The 12,323-nt window shown below is 36.2% G+C and overlaps 1 protein-coding gene across 4 annotated transcripts in view; it reads left to right on the forward strand.

The window, feature by feature from the left end:
• LOC149553579 (ADP-ribosylation factor GTPase-activating protein AGD3-like) overlaps window positions 1-12,323 on the forward strand; it is a 150,281-nt gene that overhangs the window by 112,767 nt on the left and 25,191 nt on the right. For all 4 annotated transcript variants that reach the window (XM_089788979.1, XM_089788980.1, XM_089788981.1 and 1 more), the window contains 6 exons: window positions 10,444-10,509; window positions 10,609-10,656; window positions 10,809-10,904; window positions 11,034-11,075; window positions 11,631-11,846; window positions 12,088-12,219. In XM_089788979.1, coding sequence (XP_089645105.1) covers window positions 10,444-10,509; window positions 10,609-10,656; window positions 10,809-10,904; window positions 11,034-11,075; window positions 11,631-11,846; window positions 12,088-12,219 — 600 coding nt within the window. The remainder of the gene's footprint in view (window positions 1-10,443; window positions 10,510-10,608; window positions 10,657-10,808; window positions 10,905-11,033; window positions 11,076-11,630; window positions 11,847-12,087; window positions 12,220-12,323) is intronic.

The following is a 12,323-nucleotide window of genomic DNA, read 5'->3' on the forward strand; positions in this document are numbered from 1 at the left end:
TGGTTTTCCTAGGGTATCTTCTAGTTGTTTTTGTTCTGGTTATGTTTTCCTTATTGTTGTTTATGTTTATTTTTTGGGCTCAAATCTTAACACCTTAATGGTCAATCTATCAACTATACCAAGTTTCCCTCTGTTGTTTACAAATTTGTCTGGGCGTAGAGGCTTGGTAAGAATATCTTCTATTTGATCTGCAGTTGGATCATACAACAATTGAATTGATCTATTTTCAACCAGCTGCTGAATGAAATGACAACAAAGGTCAACATGCTTGGTCCTTTTGTGGGAGACTGGATTCTTGGCTAGTTTGAGCACCCCTTGATTGTCAAAGTAAAGGGGACTAAGATCTGCGTGGGACATATGCATGCTTGAGAACATCTTCTAAAGCCAAATTGCTTGAAAAGTTGCCTTAGCTATTCCTTGATACTGGACTTCTATCGAAGAAAGAGCCACTGACTATTGCTTCTTGCTAGTCCATGTGACTGCACCAAACCCCAGACTAAAAACATACACAAATGTTGATTTTCTGCCATGACGAAAGCTACCCAATCTGAGCCTATAGAATCAATAAGCCTAGGATTATACTTTTGTTGTACAAAAGACTAGAGTGAGAAGTGTTCTTCACATAATGTAGCACATGCTTGCTACCTAATGATAGGCCTTGGGGGCTGTCATGAAGCATGAAATGTAGCTCCTTGCAAAACTGAGATCAAGCCTAGTAGCAGTAAGGTAGATGATACTGCTCACCAACTGCCTCAATGCTTATTCATTTACCATAGCTAAATCTGATTTGGCTGTCAGCTTATCCCTTTCTCCATAGCAAACTGCAGACATAGTTAGACTAAGATAAGAATATACTACCTTTAGTCTGCCAAAATTCAACACCTAAGCAATAGTGTAGAAGTCCCAAGTCTGTCATGTCAAAGGATTGACACAAACGTTGTTTGATCTGATCAATCAAAAGTGCCAAACTACTAGTGATAATCAAATAATTAATGTAGACAATATGAAGAAGAATATCACTAGTGGTGTTTTTGGCATACAAACTAGAATCATATGGACTCCTCTGAAAACCTTTATCTATAAGGTACTTAACAGATTCGATTTACCAAGCTTGAGGAGCCTGTTTCAGGCCATAGAATGATTTCACCAGTCTTCACACATGATGTTCCTTTCCAAAAACCTTGAAAATAGGACGTTGCACCATGTAGACCTTTTTTTTTGCAACACGCCCTTGAGGAAGGCACTATTAGCATTCATCTAATGGACTCTCCAACCAAACTAAGTTATTAGGGCAAGGTCGAGCTGTATGGTACTCATTTTGGTTGTAGGAGCAAAGGTCTTCTCATAGTCAATGCCTTCATTTTGTGAGATCCCTATAGCAACAAGACTAGCTTTGTACTTGTCAAGGGTTTCGTGAGCTTTCTACTTGAATTTATACACCTAGTTGCAGTTAATGGGCTTTTTCCCTAGAGGGAGATAAAAGAGCATCAAAGTGTTACTTCTTTAAAAGACTATAATGTTCGCCTTCCATAGCCTTCTCCCACTCAAGAATCCCTTTAGCCTCATTATATGTTTGATGCTCAAAATGACTATAAATGTTGGCAATGAGAGCAAAGTTGATTGTATTTTTTTACTTCTTGTTTCTCAAAGATCGACCCTTGATGAGCTCATCGGGACGAAGATCATTGATGGTTTTACCCCCAATGTAGGTCAAAGAGTAGAGGAACCAACATCATAAGCAAAAGGGATAAGTGGAATATTATTTGGAACAGGTTTAATAGGAGCATCATCATCCAAGGAAATTCAGGTAGTGCACCAGCAAATTTAGAGTCTACATAATCCCTCCCATCGTGGACCAAATGGAGGATAGGCACCCAAATCTACCATAAAGGTTGATCCTCAAAATTTTGCATAGAAAAGGGAAGTTGAAAAGGTATACATTCTTCATCGAAGACAACATCACGATTGAAGATAAGATGATTAGTGACTACATCAATTAGTTAGTAAGCCTTATGGCTATCATTGTACCCTGTGAGCATAAGTATTTGACTCTTGGAATCCAACTTGGAGCACTGAGCATCTGAAATCCAAACATATACTAAAGAGCCAAAGACTTTTAGAGGACTTATCCTAGGTTTGCGAGCAGTCCAAGCTTTCTTAGGAGTTTTCCCCTTAATAACTTGTGTGGGAGACCAATTAGGGAGATAGACTATAGTGAATACTGCTTCTACCCAAAATTTATTTGGAACATTCTTGGGGTCCATCATTGACCTTGACATTTTAGTTATAGTGTGGTTTTAGTGTTCAACAACATCGTTCTGCTAAGGTGTATAAGGTGTGGTTAATGGACATTTGATGCATGAGTATCATAGAAGTTGGAGAAAGCAATAGAACACCCCACTCTATTATTTGACCTAAGAGTGACTATGAAAAACCTGTCTCTTTTTCTACTAAGGCTTTAAACTTCCAAAATACAACAAACACATGATTTCTATCTAAGAAAGTACACCCATATGAAACCATCAACAAAAAGAAAGAAATACTTGGCACCAATAACAAAAGATGCATTCATTGGACCACATATGTTGATATGAACCAACTACAATACCTTTGTGGCTCACCATGTTTTACCATCCTTAAATGGTGTCCTATGCTACTTCCTAGTTTGGAAAGCTCCACACACTCAATGATGCTGAGTCTAAATTTTAGGTAAGCTAAGAACTAGATCCTCTCAAACAAGGTAAGAAATATAGTGAATATTCAAATGACCATATGGTTGATGCCAAAAACTGTTAATGAAAGATGATATAGCTATAAGGGCATGCTCAAGAGAATCACCTGTATCCACAAGTTTGTACAAACCATGATTGTTGATTCTGACAGTCACCATAGTAGGAGTTGCATGATCAACAATCGAGCACTTATGTAAACTGAAGACCGCATCAAGATAAGGAGAATGCTGCATAACTTGATTTGGAGAGAAGATTGAGTTCCATGCTAGGAATGTAGTATACATTGAGAAATATGAGATATCGATATCCCACTAGACTGTATTGACATGCCACCTTGGCTGACAATAGTATACTCTTCTCCAAAAATGACCGAATCGGTGGAAGGTGAGAAGTATGTGAACCAATCACGTTGTTGAGTGAAGTGTTAAGATGCGCTCGAGTCTATGTACCAAGAAGAAGACTTAACACGATCCGTAAAGCTTTTTGCTATGAAAGCATAAAATGCAGATTCTTTCTTCTCTAAGTGCTCTGCAAAATTAGCCTTAAGATGAGATCCTCCTTGCTTTTGTTGTTTAGAAGAACTCCGATTCTGATAGTCCTTTATCAAGTGGCCAAATTTGTGGTAGCAATTATTCAACTTTCTTCTTTGAGCTATCTTGAAATTGGCTAGGACACTTCTGTTGAGAGGATGGAGATTTGACTTTATCCTTGTAATAGGATTTGGCTATAAAGGCATGTTTTGAGGAGGACGAAGTGGCACTACTACCAAATTGTTGTTTCTAATGGTCCTGATGTAGAAGTTTGGTGCACAATTCTAAAAACTTAAGCAACATTAGTTATAGTAATGTTGAGCATTTTGATGAAGTGTTCATTGGATTGAGGTAGAATCTTCATGGTTATGACTACCATATCCTCTTCCTCCAATTTCCAACCAATGGACATTAGCTGATCTTGAATGTCGTTAATCTTTGTTCGATGCTCCTGTAAGGACATACACTCATCCATCATGAATAGCCTTTTGTTTAGGAAGAATACACGACTCTTATGTGATGTCTCATGGAGATCCTTTTAAATATTCTAGATCTTTGTAGTTGTCTTGTTGAATGGCACTTGTGGTAGCGTATCATCAATAACTGAAAGTTTCATAAGCATGACTGTAATTTCTCCATTTTTGGCGAGTTTGTTGTTGATTGAGTCAATTCATCATAGCGACTCTCATGAGGTGACAATGGGATTTGAGGGTCTCAATTGTGGACTTACTATTTTTAGTAAGTCTATTTTAGGCAGTCCCAATATTTGGGAGTGTAGTTGGTGGTGCTAGTAGTTGGTCATCACTTGTATTGGATGAGGCTATTTATTGCATGAGTTCATATTTATTAATTAATTATTAAGGTTTTATTATTATAATGGCCCTTTATTATATTTAATTTTATAAAATGGTGTTGTGTTGATGAAGCTTCTTAAGTGAAAGATGTGATGAAAAAGCTAAGTGCCATTTGATGTTATCAATATGAGCCCATTGTGAAGGAAAAGGCATCCAATTGTCTAATTTGGTTTTGTTGATTTGGTGAGGATTTCTGAGTGTGGTAATTTCAATCTCTTTATTGAGGTATAAGGGTTTGAATTCTGGGTTGTTGAGTCTTCCATTTCTGTATCTCTGTTTCTTGGAAGATTTCGTTGTGCCGAGAGTTTGTGGTGGATGAAATTTTGGGAACCGTCAAGTCTAAGATTATTGGGTCTTACTACTATTTCCTCTGTTGCTGGAAGGCTACGTTGTTTGGAAATTCAATTGCTAAAGTACTTGCAAAATTGAGGAGTTCCAACCCTCACATTGGCACAGAAAACCTAAATTTGGCATTGCAGAATGTTAGCATTACAGACATCCAAACCTGAGGATTCAATTCTGGCAGCTGTTAGCATTTATAAGGGGGTAGCGTTGATTTTGCTGACCTGCGATTGCTTTCTAGAGGCCCGCATTTACTTGTTTAGGGCCTGCAATCTCTTGCAGATGCCTGCATTCACCTGATAAAGGCCTGTGATTACTTGTGAGAGGTCTGCGTTCATTCTCTTGAGGCTGGTCCTCAACCTGGGAACCTGCGATTCTTGTAAGGGGCCAACATGTGACATTTCAGTGGCCACGTTTCCTGTTCGGGGGTCTGGGCAGCACCAATGAAGCTCTATTTCGTTAGAAGTGGTAGATAGTGCTTTAGGCTGCTGCCCAAACTTGGAAAAATTGCTGTTGCACCAAAGACCAGGTGCCATTTGATATTACCATTAAGATTTTGTACTTCCAGCCGAAGTATTAAACCTATGAATGAAATCAAGTTGTTCTAAAAAAGAATGTCATTTCTTGTATATCTTTACATTTCTATTATTTTCATATTCAAGAACTCAAAATGTATTGAACACAAGTATTGAATACAAATGAAAGGGAAGATATATGCATTTGCGCATAGGCAGTAGAGTTAATTCTGATTCATCTCAGTCTTATTGAGCTTGCTTGCAGAGTGTTTTCTGAAATGTCAAACAGCTACCTAAATAAGAAAATTAGTGTGTGTCCAAGCTAGAACCAACAAGGGTTACTACAACGACTGCTTCTCGGTTTTGCTCATCAAATGTATCCTGATGTTGTCTAGGTCTGGTAGGACGAGATTCTTTACCCAAAACAAACTTACATAGACAATGATACTTAAAGATAGTAATCATCCACTGCTTCCATGTGTTGTATTTTTTGTTGTTGGATTGTTGACTGGCTTCTAACATTGTGTTGGTCAAAGATTTCATCTTGCACGCTTCTTGAGGCACAAAGTGAGAAGAGAGGCGGAAAATAGATTGTGGAATTTGAGGCACATATCCAAATGCACAAACACACTAAGTCAAATGCTGGTACAAACTTCAAGAAATATGAAGTAAAACTAGTAGAAATCCTAATGTACAGTTTTTTCAGACCTTGAAATTTCTAATGAAGAACCAAAAATCTTCCCAAAAAGCCCACATCATTTGCAGGTAAACTTTTAATTTGACAAAAAAGTTAAGAGGATTTTTCAAACATCCTATTTATCGAAAAAGGCATAGATCCTAGAAATTTGTCTTAAAATAGGCAGAGCTCTACAAACCGTAGCCAACAAGAAAGAACAAGCGATTTGGAAAAATCATGTCAAGTAGAAAAAGCACCAACAAATGGATGTTTTTCAGAGAAATTGTGCCATAGTTTGAGTTCAAAAGGACTGGAAATCGAACTTGAAAGTCCTAGCCATAAGTAATGGCTCACAAAAGGGTTGTTTACCTTGAAAAAACTTATTTTGACTCGTGTTTGAACTTGGCCAGCAAAACATCTCGTCGTAGAGAAAGAAGCCGTTGCTTTTTTAGACTGTAGATGAAAAAAATGTTGTCGCAACCTGCAGAAAATAGGAATCCATCAATCAAAGAAGGGCCATCACACAAAGAAAGGAACCCAAAAACAACAACACCTAGTAAACATGACGGGACCTTGCAAAAATCGCAGGAAAAAATGTAGAAGAATGAGAAAACAGTGATTTCGTAGAGAGTAAATGACTTAGGACAGGCAGGAGGGAACAAATGCATGTCTGGAAAATGACCCACAAGTTTTAGACAAGAAGCTCAAAGACTGAAAATTATTTTTTTATAAACAAAAACTGAAAAAATTCATTCAATTTTTTTGAGAATTTATTTTTTATTTTTTCTGGTTCCATGTTTTGGTAAAATAGGTGATTGAATTAAATTGAATGATCAAATGATCATCTAAAGGATTACAAAGATGATGTTTCTATAAAGAAACAACCGTAGAGTAGAAACTATCTAATATTTATGTAAGTTACAATATTGACCATTAAATAATAAATAATAAAGATACTATTCTAATAGTCTTTTAATGATGAATACATAATTGAGATTAAATTAATAATGATGCATCAATCAATTCCATATAGTAATTTTAGACAAAAAGCTAAAAGATTGAAAAGTTTAGTTTTTTTTCTCAACAAAATTGAAAAAGTTTCATTGATTATTTTTTTGGATAAGATAAGATAAATTTATCATTGTTCAACAAGATACCACCAAAAGGGTCTAGGGGACTAAAAGTGCACAACAAAGGAAACAACATACAAGAGGAGCACAAAATGATGTCTGGGAAAGAGCACAGATATGGGCCTGCATTCCTTGAATAACCAATAAAATCTCCCTTTGATGTCATAGTATGCGGGGCAAGGAAAGATGAAGTGGGTCTTAGACTCAATCTTAGCCAAGGTACACACCCGATAGGTCTGATCCTCTCTGTTGAAGTGCTGATCTGTTTGGATTTGAAGTCGGTGGGAGCCAATTTTGAAGGACCCTAGAGAGATACACAAGGCATGACAGTAGTGCTGAGACAAGTAACTAGGGCGCACAATAATCCCATCCCGAATACCTAGAAAATGCTTAGTATAAAAGGTCATCCTAGGGCATAATGGCCCAGTAGGGTTACACCACATCGTAGTGATGTACCGCTTGTATATATCAAGTCTAACATGTCTTTTCAACTCCTGCCATGACGGGAGAAAGTGAGCGGGAGCATCCAATGAGAATTGGAAGGGTGGAAGATGGTCAATGTCGATCTCGATCGAACCCAATAGGGAAGTGGCCTAAGAAAACCAACAACAGGCTCTAGAGGTAGGGTTCGAGTCCGCAACTACATCAGAGGAACAATAGGCTAAGTAAGAATATCTGTGTTGGCCATTTGTGGACTCTGCAAAGCCATGGAGACAGTGAAGAAACCAAATCAGGTCCAAAATGTCACCAAGCTTGAAGGGATGAGCCCCAAACTCGACCAAAATAATGCTATGTGGGGTGTACGATGACATTTGATGATGCGTCAAAGGAACAAAGTCTGAACATGTTAAATAGAGGTCCAATCCAAGTCAAGAAGAGAAGGATTCCATATCCTTACCAACTTTAGGTTGGATGGCAGGTCTCAAGTTGAAGTGAGGTCAAGGCAGGTCTCAAGTTGAAGCTAGGTCAAAAGAACTTGACCTCGAGATGTGTGTAAGAAGAGGTAATCTCAATCACCTAGCTCTGAAAGTAGAAGTGCAGATGTGAGGTCTTCAAATAGGTAAAGACCACGACTTGAGTTTTGCCCAAATTCATCGTAAGCTATCGCAGATCACAAAAGGAAACTAAGTTATTGAGAAGCCTTTGCAAAGTTCAGGGAGGAGGCCAACAAAGTCACATCATCAACAAAAAGGAGAATAGAGATTAGTACTTGATGCAAGTAACACCCATCAGTGGGGAGCAAAGAGTCCTTGATAAAGGCCTTAAGCTCATCAACAAAATTACCCAACAGGGTGGGGGAAAGAGGGCAACTCTGCTTCACCCCAATAGTGCTCTAGATAGGAACAAAAAAAGTCTTGAATCTGCCCACCATGCTCGCATACAACCTTATAATAACTGTTAGTAAAATCTCTAAAATCCCAATGTCTCTAAGTCGCTGGAAGAGGGCCATCTAGGGGACGGGATTAAAAGCCTTACGGAAGTCTACAAAGCAACAGTAAAATAGTGGAAAACAAAATTTATTTCTCCGGCTTTGATACCATGTTTTGGTAAAATGGCAGAATGAATAAAATGGAATGACCAATCAATCATTTAAAACAAGGTTGAATAACTCAAACTCCACAATATCTTGACTGGCCCAAAAATATTTAAAAACTCGGAATCACCAAAAGTATATTTGAAATTAGACAATTTCTTAAAATATTCTTTAAAACACACACATATACACCAAATTTGTAGAACATATACTGATTTGAGATACCGACCATATATTATTCAAAGTTTTGAGTTAAATATATAGTTCTTAGTATTAAGTGTGATTGCCTAGAATTAAAATAGTTTGCAATTGCTTTATCCCTTTTCAAGTTTTCTTGATGTAACTTCCAATCAAATTGACTGATTTTTTCACTTATGGATATTGATGCATTTTCTTTTGATTTGTTTTTATCTAAGGGTGGAAATGTCTTATGAATTACATTTGATGTCTTTTTCACTAATTTATGTCTGGAGGTGTTTGAGAATGGTGCCTGTTATTTTTGTCTCCAAAAAACAACACCAAAAATGAGAATTAAAAAATGGGATTTTTGTCGCTTTTTTAACCATGAAAACCCTAAAACAATTTTTCATGTATCTATTGACTTTACTGCTGATTTAAACTCTAATATAGCACACTATTTTTGTAATTTTTCTGATAATGTTGGGACTCAAAAAATGAAAAAAATCGCTAGTGATATTAACAGCAATTATAACTTCTTTGAGTTTGATTCGCGATATATTGTGCTACAGGATATATTATCACAAGATTTTCAACTATGATTTAAATGACTACAAAAGTGATGCTTCTATGAAGAAACAATTCTAAATTAGAAACTATCTAATACTTACATAAGTTACAATATTGACCATTAAATAATAAATAATAAAGATAAAATTCTAATACTCTTTATAGGATGAATGTGCAATTGAGATTAAAATAAGAATGATATATCAATTAATTCCATATACTAGTTACAAGATAATTGTTCAATTCCTTATCCAATCCTTTTGCCAAAAGCTTTATTTAAAATTTCTATATGAGAAGTAAAATTACATGGATATTCATAACAACAATACATGACCATTGTCAATGAATAAATGTACTGGCACTGATATCTAAATTCAAATCTCTGATATTGGGGATCTGTCCCAATGGAAAATGCATATTAGCTCATCTATGTATCTGTGTTGGATTCATGCATCGGATGCAACTGTTACATGATCTGATCTGTATCCTGACAAAAGTTTCAAAAGGCAAACTAAGAGAAAATAAAATAAAAATTCTTACACCTTGTAAAGAGGGGACAAATGTTCAAGATTATGTTGACATAGATCAAAACCAGTAAACCAGTTTTATTCCTTCTGAGACATTTTTATACAGTTTGATGGCAGAACATATTATGAATCTGCAGCCAATAAATAATAACGGACTCACTGAGAAATTGGTGAGAAGTTGCAAAAAAATGGGCTATTTTCTTAGAACTTGGTGAGAAGTTTTGGCTAGTAAATATGATGATTACTTGTTGCATCCAATTTCTCTTCAGAAGTTATAGATCTATGATTACTGGTGAGTATTGCATCTATGTTTTATATTGCCAAAGTCAAGTCAAAATACAATTAAAATATAAAAGAGAAAAATCAGACCAGAACCAGGCTATATATTACATTTATTGACTGAAAACCAGCATCCAGATATTTGATCTTCCAATCTTTAAGTTATGCTTTTATTGGATGTTGTTATGATTGGTTTTGATTAATGAAAAAATTTCTTCAGACAAACTTTATTAGGTCTAGAAAAAGATGTAGTATGTATGCCTTTGGTTAATCAGGGATACTATCTCATGCAAGATAGTTAGCAGATTACAGAAATGACCAACGAATTTCAGTGGATCTCAAAAATGCAGTCAACATAGCCTATATATATAACAAAAAGCATTAAGTACCTTAAGTTTCTCCTCAATCAAGCTGCATAAAGATCTAAATTGTAGGGATTTACCAGGAGTGTATATCCAAAAATCCTGATAACATAAAAAGCACAGTACATTTACAAATACAATTGATTGCTTTGCGTAGGATTGTATAGTTCAAACTCATTCACGGTTTTTAAGATTTGTAATATATGCTTCTACAGGTCCGTGAAAAGTTTATGTCATTGAAGAAAACTACAAGAATTGACATAGTTACAGAGACAGAAGAGGTATCATGTATTGAGATGGCAAATATGTGCAAGTTTGCAAATGCTTATCAACTTTTGGTCTGTTCTCTAGGTCATCATTTCCATTTATCTTGATTGCAGGATTTGCGTAATGCAAGATCAGCATTTGAGCAAGCTCGCTTCAATCTAGTATGTATGCAGTTAGTTAACTTCCATATAATTGCCACATGATCTATTTTATTTGGCTCCAATTTTAGGTGCTGCTATAGAAAATGTTGTGCATTGAGTTTCATTCACGTAGACAGCCATTCATACAATGGTACCGCATATGAAAAATCCAGGTGACTGCTCTCTCAAATATTGAAGCTAAAAAAAAGTTTGAGTTTTTGGAAGCTGTCAGTGGAACCATGGATGCACACCTGCGCTACTTTAAACAGGTATCCTGATATAAACACTGCAGTGAAAAGGATTATTAAGGTTTAACTTAAGAGATTGGAATTACCAGATTATGGTTTCTTCCGTTGAATGCTTCAGCTGATGAACTTCCTTGTCTGACATGTATCTAGGGATATGAATTACTGCATCAAATGGAACCATACATACACCAGGTTATTCGTTTTGCTTGAATATGTATAAAAGTTTGTTATAATATTAGAGTACATAAATCTTATTGTCAGAAAATTCACAACCCCAATATATGTGCATTAAAATAAAAATTGGAATTGAGTGCTTTGTTCCTACAAAATATACTTCAGTATGCAAAATATTTGTTTGATAGAAATGGAAGCTTGATGCACTCATTTTTCGTGAAAAGTACTGCAAATCCCCATCGACAGACATCTCTTGTAGATTCAACTCTGCTTTGACAAAAATGTTTACAACAAATTACATCCACTCTCTGAACTTTGAAGCAAGAAATAAAGAAAAAATTTACTGGCCTTACACCACCATCTATTGCTTTTATATCTGTACTTTATGATAAGTAAATCTGAAATGTGTAGGAATGTTGTTCAAGAGTTATTTATATTCTCATGTTTAAATTACAATTTCATTTTTATAAAAAATACAGCCAGATATATGAGTTTCCTGCAGTCATAGCTGCAAACAGATTACTTCTCTCCACTTCACCATATTCTGATAGCTTCTCTGTCATTGCCGTCCAGGTATTAACATATGCACAACAGTCAAGGGAAAGAACAAACTATGAGCAATCTGCTCTTGCAGAAAGGATACAGGAGTTTAGGAAGCAGATTGAACATGAAAACCAGCGCTCTTTTAGTGATGTTGAAACTTCTCCTTCTGGGGATGGTATCCAAGCTGTTGGCAGGAGTTCTCATAAAATGATCGAGGCAGTTATGCAATCCAGCATGAAAGGAAAGGTATCTGTGTTGGACCTTTGCCAATGTTATTTCTTTATTCATGTTGTTTTAGGGGTCGTATAACTTTCTTAGTAACGGACCAAGGATGTTGGATGGCTATAACCTTGTGCATGACCATTTCTGGCACATCTTTTGATCAATTGAAGCCATTAGACCATATATGCTTTCTGGCCTTGGAACATCTGGTCGAGAAATTCAAACATCTGACCGTACTGGAGATCCCATTTGCTTAATGTTTCAGGTTCAAACAATCAAACAAGGTTACTTGTTGAAGCGGTCTTCAAACTTGAGGGGTGATTGGAAGAGAAGGTTTTTTGTCCTTGATAGTCGTGGAATGTTGTATTATTACCGCAAACAATGGAGCAGGCCAGCAGTAGGTTTTCAATGTTGTTTGTATGCTCTTAGAGTTTCTCAATATACTTAAAAAACTGTGAGCAGTCTGCTTAAGGTGAGGTTTCATATTGTGAGTTAATTGTG

Source organism: Cupressus sempervirens, chromosome 6 (genome assembly GCF_028749045.1).
Source record: "Cupressus sempervirens isolate cs-2001-9-10 chromosome 6, ASM2874904v1, whole genome shotgun sequence".
Classification (NCBI taxonomy): domain Eukaryota; kingdom Viridiplantae; phylum Streptophyta; class Pinopsida; order Cupressales; family Cupressaceae; genus Cupressus; species Cupressus sempervirens.